We start from the raw sequence: 11,460 nt of genomic DNA, 5'->3' as shown, positions 1-11,460 counted from the left end.
ATCATTTTCAAACATTTAAAACAGGCAGGTTTGACCTTACAGTAGTACTTAACACTAATTATTATCAGACAAAATCCCTCATATCTTGAATTAGGATTATAATAATTTGTGACCCTGGACCACAAAACCTTAACTCTGAAGTAGCACGGGTATATTTGTAGCAATAGCCAACAATACATTCTATGGGTCAAAATTATCCATTTTTCTTTTATGCCTAAAATCATTAGGATACTAAGTAAAGATCATGTTCCATGAAGATATTTTGTAAATTTTTTAGTATATCAAAACTTTATTTTTAATTAGTAATATGCATTGCTAACATTTGGACAACTTTAAAGATTTTCTCAATATTTAATTTTTTTTTTTTTTTTTTTTTTTTTTTTTTTTTTTCCAGATTTTCAAATAGATGTATCTCAGACAAATATTGTCCTATCCTAATAACCATGCATCAATGGAAAGCTTATGTATTCAGCTTTTTAGATTATGTATAAATCTCAATTTAAAAAAACTGACCCATGTGGTCCAGGGTCACATTTAATCTTAAGGCACAGCCACCACAAAATCAGACTTTAGCAGTCTGAGATCATTCTAAGGTTAAAAACAGACGTAAAATAAGCTGATTTTAAAACAATAGCTGTTTTTGAAATCAAATCTTTGCATAGCTATGACAGGAAACACTGGCGTCTAACACACACACACACACAAAACATTCATTTAAAAAATAAAGCATATACACAAACCTAAATAGGAAATAAAAGAGTTATCAAATAAACGTGGCCTATTCTGTGTCCTGTATCTTTATCCTGTCTTTTTCATAGATTTTTCAGTCTGATGATTATATTCATGCCTTCTGTTCATGGATAGTCACATGCTGCAGTTCAAGCAATTATAAAACTCCTACATGGAGCAATCTGGACGATTATTTCCTGTTGGAGGAAACACAGACCACCCAAAGAAACATCAGTTCACACACATAAATCCCCCATGAAGTGTTTCAATCTTTCCGCTCCAGAAACAAACCTTTCCGCTTACAAAAATGAACAATTTTTATCTAATTTGGTTCATTCAAATGGTTAGTTAGCTTCAGCGTGAATAGCCTACTATGATAAAGAAAAAGTCTTATGATTCTTAGGAAAAAAGGTACATAAGCTGTCATGAGGGCGGTACATTTTCAAATGTTACATTTTTTTGTACCTTTTAAGTGCTAATATGTGACCCTGGACCACAAAACCAGTCTGAAGTCGCTGGGGTATATTTGTAGCAATAGCCAAAAATACATTGAATGGGTCAAAATTATAGATTTTTCTTTTATGCCAAAAATCATTAGGAAATTAAGTAAAGATCATGTTCCATGAAGATATTTTGTAAAATTCTAACTAAATATATCAAAACTTAATTTTTGATTAGTAATATTCAAAATATATATATTTGGACAACTTTTAAGCCGATTTTCTCAGTATTTTAATTTTTTAAAATCAGATTCCCTCAGATTCCATATATTCAAATAGTTGTATCTCAAACAAATATTGTCCTATCCTAACAAACCATACATCAATGGAAAGCTTAATTATTTATAGATTATTTATAAATCTCAGTTTTGAAAAATTTGCCCTTATGACTGGTTTTGTGGTCCCAGATCATATATGAATATTTTAGATACTAAGATATACCCTTAAAGTACCAATATGGTGCATTTAGGTAAAAAGTTTCTTTTAAAAAAAAGTACCGCCCCAGCATTTGTACCTTTTTTTCTGAGTGTATTTTATCTTATCTAGGTCATTCCATGAAAAGGGTGACGTTTGTGTCCCTCGTGAATATTTTTAAAACAATGTATTTAATTATGAAAAGCAGAATGAAATTTAACACTTAACAGACTGATCTAAAAATGTAAATCTTTACTCCAGGCACATGATCCTTCAGGAATCATTCTAATATTTTGATTTGCTGCTCAAAAAACATGTATTATTATCATTATTATGTTGAAAACAGCTGAGCAGATCTTTTCCAGGTTGATAATTTTTTTTTAAACATTATAAATGTCTTTATCATCAGTTTTGATCAATTTAAAGCATCCTTGCTAAATAAAAGTATTAATTTCTGTTAAAAAACTGACTACTTTTGAATGTGTATAATGTTACAAAAGTTTTTTATTTCAGATAAATGCTGATCTTTGGATCTTTCTATTAGCTCTTTATAATAAATGTTTATTGAACTGCAAATCAGCATATTAGAATGATTTCTGAAGGTCATGTGACACTTAAGACTGAAGTAATGATGCAGAAAATATAGCTTTAAATCACAGGAATAAATTAATATACAAAATATATATAAATAGAAAACAGTTATTTTAAATAGTAAATATATTTCAAAATTTTACGGTTTGTGCCGTGCTTAAATGCAGGCTTGGTGAGCAGAAAGAGGCTTCTTTAAAAAACATTAAAAATCTTTCTGTTCAAAAACTTTTTTTTTTTGTATTTAATTATGAAAAGCAGAATGAAATTTAACACTTAACAGACTGATCTAAAAATTTAAATCTGATGGAATGTTTAAAATGTACTTTAAATCACTTTTCAAATTGCAAAAGACGCTTCGTGTAATGAACCTTATATAGTTATGGAACCGCGTTTCTTATTACGGGCTTTGTGGCGTTCTTCTGCAGGACGTCCCACACAGACACACACAGACACAATACAGACAGCCTATACGCTGATGAACGTGAATTTCACACAGATTCTGAAAAAAACTGAAGATGATACATTGTAACATCCGTTTCTAGGCGACCGTGAAAGTTTAAAAGTTCCATTAGAACGCGACTGTTACATGAAAGAAAACGGTTCGATTGAATTCACAGCGGCAGAGTTTGGATACTTTTGGAACGCGCGTTTATGTGTTTCCTAGAACTTAGAACAGTAACTAATAGATAATTAAATGGTTTTAAACGTGAAGAGATGTGCACAGCACAGGTAAGGTCTGTTTTTAAAAAAGCTATACATGGCAAATTGCTCGTTTTACTGATTTCCTTAAAGGGAACACATCACGAAGTGTGGTAAACATCAGTCTGAGGTTCTATTAATAAACCTTGTACCATTTTGTGCGTCATTCGCGTTATTTGTTTTGCCGAAAAGCAAATGTAACAGAAAGTTGGAATTTTTTCATGCTAGAAAACCCCTAAGTCGTTAAAGGAAAAAAATGGATGTGCGCATGTGCGCTACGAAGCTGCAACAACAGCTGTCAAAAGATGTTTAAACAACATGAGCAGATCACGTGTTAGGTGTGAACAACACCTAAAACACACCAAACCCTAAGATAGATAGATAGATAGAACATGTATGTTCATCTTCATATCTGTTTGCGATGGACAGATGTTGCAGGACATGGATCAGCGGCTGCAGGAAGAAGGGTTGAACTCTTCGGCTTCCAGCGATGAGCGTCTGTCTGTGCTGTGGCAGCTTTACAAGAGCAGTGAAAGTACCGTGAGATCCCTCAACCAGCAGATCCAAGATCTGCAGAAGGAACGTGTTGCTGAGATTGAAAAGGTGAGCGCAGCAAAAGAAAAATCCTTCAGACCCATGTAAGTGTCTTTTTGTCTGTGGAACGCAAAAGGAGATGTTTAGATAGGTAAAAGTTGTCTGTATGTACATATGTCAGGTTCAGCAATATGTCAATCACATTAAGAGTCTCACAAAGACCCGAGACTCTGTGGCTTTACATCTGGAGCAAGAAAACAAAACGCTCCATGCTGCCCTGGATGACATCCGCCGACAACAAGGTGTGTTTCTGTCTGTTCTCTTTTTCATAAGACTCACTCCTTAACTCTCATGATATCTAAATTTATGTATACAGAGGCGCAGAGGAGCGAAATCTCTGAGATGTTACTCCAGGAAGGTCTGGCTGATATTATTCCCATCAGCCTGAGTGAACAGGTGGCTTACCTCCTCGCAGACAGAGCCTCCCTGCTGGAGAAAATGCAAAGCCAGGAGAACATGGATGTGAAGATCACACAGGATCCTGATGTTCATAAAGAGGATTGTAGAGGAAATGTGGTCAGAGTAAGAGAATCAGTTCTCAGGTTTTGTCTTACTACATCAAGTCACATGTATTTATATACACTACCAGTCAAAAGGTTTTTTTTAATGAGATTTTTAATGTCTCTTCTGCTCTCCAAGCCTGCATTTATTTGATCCAAAGTACAGCAAAAACAATACAATTTTGAAATATTTTTACTATTTAAAATAACTGTATTAAAATTTATTCCTGTGATTTCAGAGCTGAATTTTTAGCATCATTACTCCAGGCACACGATCCTTCAGAAATCATTTTAATATTTTGATTTGCTGCTCAAAAAACATGTATTATTATCATTATTATGTTGAAAACAGCTGAGCAGATCTTTTCCAGGTTTCTTTGATGAACAGAAATTCAGAAGAACAGCATTTATCTGTAATATAATTTTTTTTTAACATTATAAATGTCTTTATCATCAGTTTTGATCAATTTAAAGCATCCTTGCTAAATAAAAGTATTAATTTCTGTTAAAAAACTGACTCCAAGCTTTTGAATGGTGTAGTGCATAATGTTACAAAAGTTTTTTATTTCAGATAAATGCTGATCTTTGGATCTTTCTATTAGATCTTTATAATAAATGTTTCTTGAACTGCAAATCAGCATATTAGAATGATTTCTAAAGGATCACGTGACACTAAAGACTGAAGTAATGATGCAGAAAATATAGCTTTGATCACAGGAATAAATTAATATATAAAATATATATAAATAGAAAACAGTTATTTTAAATAGTAAATATATTTCAAAATTTTACGTTTTGTGCCGTGCTTAAATGCAGGCTTGGTGAGCAGAAAGAGGCTTCTTTAAAAAACATTAGAAATCTTTCTGTTCAAAAACTTTTGACTGGTAGTGTAGCCCTTTCACAATACTCATTAATGTTTACATCTTAATATGTTCATGCCTTATAGTCGCATTTAGCATATTAGAGCTACACGATAGGCCTAATTCTTGTTTTCTGTATGAAACTTCAGATTAAAAACTTAATAAATATACCTCCTTGTCTTTCCTCAAGGTGGTACCACCACATGTTCAAAGCCCTTGGAAGAGACTTCTAGGACTCAGAAAAGCTGCTCAGAGTAAACAGAAATTACTGCCTGTATGTTTAAGACAATTAACCTGACGCATGTCATTGAAACGCACAACAAAAACCAAAAGGAGAAAAGTATCACGTCTAATTTTAGATGGATTCCTGCAATACTGTTTACTTTACACAAGGACCACTTCTACTAACCTTTGATTTTGTTTTCTTCTGAATGTTTCATTTTCCAAGCATGCAAGTCAACATGCTTTATGTGGCTACAAAGGATGCATTGGTTTATGAAACACATAAAAGCTTCTGTATTTGTAGCAGGTGGTTGACCTGCAGTGCAGTGGGGATGACAAGACGAAGGGACGGACGTTGCAGGAACTGGAGCGAGATGTGGAAGAGGCCTCGGCTCGACTCGCCATGGCCCACAAGGAGATCCGCAGACTCACGGATGAGCTGGAGTCGGCTCACCTGACCCAAAAGGCTTATGGTAACTCATTTACATTTGGCATGACAAGTTGGAAGACACGCATGAACATCCTGAGATCAAAATCATGCCTTTTTCTTAGAACCAGAGCTGCAAGAAGCTCAAATGGAAGTGGAGCACCTCCGACACGAAGTGGAGAAACTGAAACGCTGTGGTATAATTTATTCGCCATTCGCCATTTTTTTTTATAGTTTGAGTTTATTTTAGTTAGACGATTTTGTTTTCCTTTTAGAAGTTGCTGAATTGCGAAAAACAAAAGAGATGAACGAGAAACAGGAAGTAGAGTTGTGCCGCCTCAGGGAGAGTGTGAAGAGGCTACAAGCGGAGCATGTGCATTTGTTTGAAATGGTAAGATAATCAAGGAAAAAGATAACTAATTAATTTATCCTAGAAAAGTGATGTTCAAAAGTTTGGGGTCGGTAAGATTAAAAATAGTAATGTGAATTTTAAAGGAACTTTTATTCAATGAGGATGTACTAAATTGACTGAAAATGGCAAAGACATTTATAAAAAATTTTTTTAAATAAATGCTGTTCTTTTGAAGTTTCCATTCGTCAAATAATCCTGAAAAATGTATTATGGTTTTAAAAATATATATAAGGCATATAAAATATGAAGTTTTCAGCATTGATAATAATAATAAATGTTTTTGAGCTGCAAATCAGAATATTACAATGATTTCTTAACGATCATGTGACACAAGACTGGAGTAATGATGCTGAAAATTCAGCTTTGCATCACAGAAATAAATTACATTTTAAAAAATATTACAACAGAAAACTGTTATTTTAAATTGTAATAATATTTCATAATATTACTGTTTTTACTGTATTTTTAATCAAATAAATGCGGCTCTGATAAGTCTAACACACTTTTTTTTTTAAAACATGAAATAATTGTACCAACCCCAAGCTTTTGGACAGTTATGTATGTATATTATGACAAGTTTGCATCCCTAAATATCAATCAATCAGTAAATTATCTATATAGAAACACTGTTAATATTATTTTACTCTAACAGAAAGAAGCCCCTGACAGCACTGGCACTGCATCCAAAGGCAAAAACCCACAGGAAGAGGATATCCATAAACGGTTCGGCCTCACTTTGACTAATATCTTATATAGCTTACGTATACACATACATATTCATGCTAATGGACCTTATTTATATTTAATTCAGCTAAGAAAACATTGAAAAATGACCACTGAAAAAGCTCAACCTGTTAAAATTAAGACATTACAACCAAATAAAGGTTCCAAAACTGTGTTTTTGTAGTGATACCATGGGAGAACCATTTTTGGTTCCCCGAAGAACCTTTCAGTGAACAGTTCTTAAAAGAACCATTTTGAAGGGCACTTAAAAAATCTAAAGAACCTTTTTCAACCATATAGAACCTTTTCTGCATTTGAAAGGTTCCATGGATGTTCAAGGCTCTTCATGGAACCATTGATGCCAATAAAGAACTGTGTAAATGAAATATGCTGTGCAGTCTACTCTAGGATCTATGAAACTGTTGGTTCCGAATCAAAGACTTTTCAAGAATCAACAATTCTAAGCATAAACAACCTGAAGCTGTTCTTACAGGTGTCTGGATGAGATGCAGGAGAGGTTACACATGCTGCAAGACCTGACGCAGGTCACGCTGAAACTGCGGATGGATTTCGAGACGGAGGCCGACCTGCGCAGGAGGGCAGCGGACGAATGTGAAGAGCAGAAGAGGAAGAGGACGGATGCGGAGCAGTTAGTGCGAGACTTCCAGAACCTCTGCGAGAAGCAGGCGGACGATTACAGGAACACCGTCGGCAGCCTTCAGGTGGAGGTGAGGACTGAGACGACATACAAAAAAGCAAAGTTATGTAATGTAGCAAAAGCATTCGTGTCTTCGTGTCTTTACAGATCAGAGATTTAATAACTAAGGTACGAGAGCTTGAGGCACACGATGTGGAAAGGCAATGTGACAAACACCTGAAGCAGGTCAGCATTTGACTCTTATTTGCAAGTTGATTTGGTCGTTAGTTATGCTAAGGGACTAAATGATTGATTTTTTAGGTGTCATCTCTGGAGGATGAGGTTTGCCAGCTGAAGTTTGTCCTTCAGGAGGAGCAGCAGAAGACAAGGCAGCTGTCCATGAACATGCAGATGGAAATTGAACAGGCCAGAGCTTTGGTCCAGGTGAAGAACACAGGTTTCCCAAATGGGGGAGAATTTTAGGGTTTGAAAAGTAATAAAATCAAAAGTTAAAACTAACACAAATAAATGGGGCTGCTCACTTTAAATCTCAGGTGGTACTTCATGTACAAAAAGTTTGAGGATGCTTGCTTTGACCTAATAAATGACACTGACCACACACCTTCACATCAGTCGCAGGACGTCCAGCTTCAGCGGGATGCAGAAGAGCAGAAGAGGATGTTCGAGGAGCTGCAGGACATCCAGAACATCCTCATCGCCACCAAACAAGAGCTGCTGTCCCAGAGGAAAATCAACACACAGCTGCAAAACAACGTCACTGACGCAGAGCAGGAAAACCTCAGGGTATCTGATGCTGATCTGAACATGTTCTTTAGTCGGTAGATTGCAATATTATGTACTTTTCACAAAATGACTTTTGTTTGCTTTACAAGCAGCTCCAACAAAACATCGAACACTTGAGGAACAGAATAACCAGCAGTCAACAGGAGACTGAGTCTCTGAGGACAGAACTTCAGATAGCTCTAGTTAACGTGGATGCTGAGAGGAGGTACAAAGATCCAGGGTTATATATTTATATATATTTCCAGTTAAAATATTAACTGAAAACCCCTTAAACATACTTACATACCCCTTAAACAAACATGTACTAAAATAACTAAAACTGAAATTAAAATTAATAAACATATATAGACATATATATTTAAAAATAATAATAATAAAAATGACATAACATGCAACATTATTAAATAACTAAACTGAAAACTAAAACACACTGCTGTTCAAAAGTTTGGGATCAGTACGATTTTTAAAGTTTTTTAAAGAAGTCTTTTATGCTCATCAAGGCTGCATTTATTTGATTAAAAATACAGAAAAAATTGTAATATTGGCAAATATTATTGCAATTTAATATAGTGGTTTTCTATTTTAATATACTTTAAAATAGAATTTATTCCTGTGATGCAAAGCTTAATTTTCAGCATCATTACTTCAGCCTTCAGTGTCAAATGTTCCTTCAGAAATCATTCTGACATGCTCATTTATTATCAATGTTGAAAATTGTTGTGCTGCTTAATATTTTTTTTTTTTAAAACCTGTGATACTTTTTTCAGGATTCTTTGATGAATAAAAAGTTAAAAAGACCAGCATTTATTCAAATATAAATATAAATTTATTCAAATATGAATCTTTTATAATAATATACACTACCATTTAAAGTTTGTGGTCAGTACATTTTTCTTTCCTTTTCTGAAAGAAATTAATACTTTTATTCAGCAAGGATGTGTTAAATTAATAAAAAGTGATAGTGAAAAGATTTCTATTTTGATCAAATGCTGCTCTTTTTAATTTTGTATTCATCAAAGAATCCTGAAAAAGGTATCACAGGTTCCAAAAAAAATATTAAGCAGCACAACTGTTTTCAACATTGATAAATCAGCATATTAGAATGATTTCTGAAGGATCATGTGGCACTGAGGACTGAAGTAATGATGCTGAAAATTCAGCTTTGCATCACAGGAATAAATTATTTTTTATAGTATTTTTTAAATTGCAATTTTTTTTTTTCAACTTTGATGAACGTAAGAGGCCTCATTAAAAAAAAAAAAAAGAAAAATCGTACCGATCCCAAACTTTTAAACGGCAGTGCATAAAAAAATAATATAAACTATGTTTGTATCTCAGTGATACTAAAATAACACTGCTGTTAGGACTGAACATTCAAGAATTTAAATTTAACATTTTGAAAATTTTAAATTTAAAATGCTTACTTGTTGAGTGAATAAACGTAACGAGTTCAAAAGAGATTCTTCAGTATTTCTTCTATTTTTTTTTTTTTTCCAGTAAATACAACGACAAGCGAATCCACTACAAAAACAAGCTTAGCCGGGCCAGAGGGGTTTACCTGAGAGAGACGGGGTGGCGTGACGAGAAAATAAAAGACCTGGAGAAAGAGATTTTTATTCTAAGGAAACAAGAGGAAAAGGTGTAGTCACATGGGAGGCTGGGCAAAAAAAAATATTAAAAAAAACAAGTCACCTTTAAATACTGATGCTTGCTCCTCATCAGGCAAAACACATGATGAAAATAGTCACATCTGAAAATGAAAGTCTGCTTCAGAAGAACAGAGAGCTGCTTTTACAGCTGCACAACTTCGAAGAGGCACAGAAAAATGCGTTGGATACCATTTCAACCATGAAAATGAGGTACGGTAAAGTTCGGGGTAAGTATGGTTTTTAAAAAGGAAATAAATACTCATTATTCATCAGAAGTGACAGTAAAGACATTTATGTTTCAATTTATATTTCAAATAAACACTCATCTTTTGAACTTTCTATTCATCAGAGAATCCTGAAAATTGGTATTTGTTTCCACAATAATATGAAGCAGCACTGTTTTCAACACTGATGATAATAAATGTTTCTTGAGCAGCAAATCAGCATATTAGAATGATTTGTGAAGGATCATGTGACACTGAAGACTGAAGTAATGATGCTGAAAATTCAGCTTTGATCACATAAGTTAGATTTTAAACAGATTCAAATAGAAAACAGATATTTTAAATTATAATAATATTTCACAATTTTTACTGTATTTTTTGAGCAAATAAATGCAAGCTTTACAAGCATAAAAGACTTTCAAAAACATTTTAAAAAATTTTACTGACTGAATGGTAGTTTACTTTCGAAAATCTTTCAAAACTGCATTTCTTGTTTAACTTCCTCAGGATAAATTTGCTTGAAAAAGAAAATATTCAGCTACAGCAGACAACAGCACAAATGTCAGAGCACATCGAATGCCTGACGATATTAGCTGAGACCAACTGCGATGTAAGTACATTCTTTTATATCTAATTTTAGGTTGTATATGATCAGTCTAATGATCTCTGTTCACATCGTACTCCAGGACGTCACTGCCGAGAGTCGTGTCATAGAGGGCGAAGACCAAACTACTCTTCCTACATAAATATCTTCTTTTTTCAGTGTAAATTATTTTTGTAAACATAAATATTTCTAAATAAACATTTCATCCCATTTTTTATGTCTACGTAATCTTAAAAAAAACGTTCCTTTCCCTCCTGTGAAAACATAATTGACATAATGACAGGGCAGCGAGTCAATAAGTCTGAAAACGCTCCCTTATGTGCCGTCTTCCAGTCCAGGCTCTCACAGACATTTTTTGGTCTAAGGTTTAAACCCCCTTTCACCAACACCAAAGCAGAAATGTGCTGCTTTTAACTCTGGATAGCATTATAATATCTTTTAGCATTATTAATTATACTATTAGTCATTTTTAAACGAAAAGGGCAGGAAAAACAGGTGAAACAGTTCAAGTCATCAGCTTACCTGAAACTATATGAGCACAAACGGAAGAAGTTCTCCTCTTTGGTTACTTGTCATAATGCAAAGGGACAGTTCACCCAAATGTGATAATTTGCTTAGAATTTATTCACACTCAGTCTTCTCATCTCTAAGGTGTAGATGAGTTTCATCAAAACAGATTTGAAGAAATGCTCACCAATAGATGCTCTGCAGCGAATGGGTGTCGTCAGAATGATAGTCTAAACAGCTGATAAAAACATCGCAATAATTCACATGACTTTAGAACTGTTTTAGACTGTTTTTTTCTTGTAAACAATGCGATTTCTCTCATGATTCAGACTTTTCACTGGAGAAAGCATTATTATGAATAGAA

General features: G+C 34.0%; 1 protein-coding gene across 1 annotated transcript; it reads left to right on the top strand.

Annotated features, from left to right (window-relative positions):
- The first annotated feature begins 2,653 nt into the window (after positions 1-2,653).
- Positions 2,654-10,782, top strand: si:dkey-264d12.5 (coiled-coil domain-containing protein 30). Its single transcript, XM_051122053.1, has 18 exons — positions 2,654-2,963; positions 3,363-3,536; positions 3,649-3,769; positions 3,844-4,049; positions 5,078-5,161; positions 5,414-5,582; positions 5,662-5,733; positions 5,812-5,927; positions 6,601-6,671; positions 7,165-7,399; positions 7,477-7,554; positions 7,630-7,752; positions 7,942-8,112; positions 8,202-8,317; positions 9,610-9,751; positions 9,835-9,971; positions 10,493-10,595; positions 10,672-10,782. Exons 1-18 carry the CDS (start codon positions 2,949-2,951, stop codon positions 10,729-10,731), a joined length of 2,193 nt encoding a protein of 730 aa, XP_050978010.1. The 5' UTR covers positions 2,654-2,948; the 3' UTR covers positions 10,732-10,782.
- The last annotated feature ends 678 nt before the right edge of the window (positions 10,783-11,460 follow it).

Source organism: Labeo rohita, chromosome 11 (genome assembly GCF_022985175.1).
Source record: "Labeo rohita strain BAU-BD-2019 chromosome 11, IGBB_LRoh.1.0, whole genome shotgun sequence".
NCBI lineage: Eukaryota > Metazoa > Chordata > Actinopteri > Cypriniformes > Cyprinidae > Labeo > Labeo rohita.
Note: the sequence above shows the minus strand (reverse complement) of the source record. Positions and strands in the feature narration are given on the sequence as shown.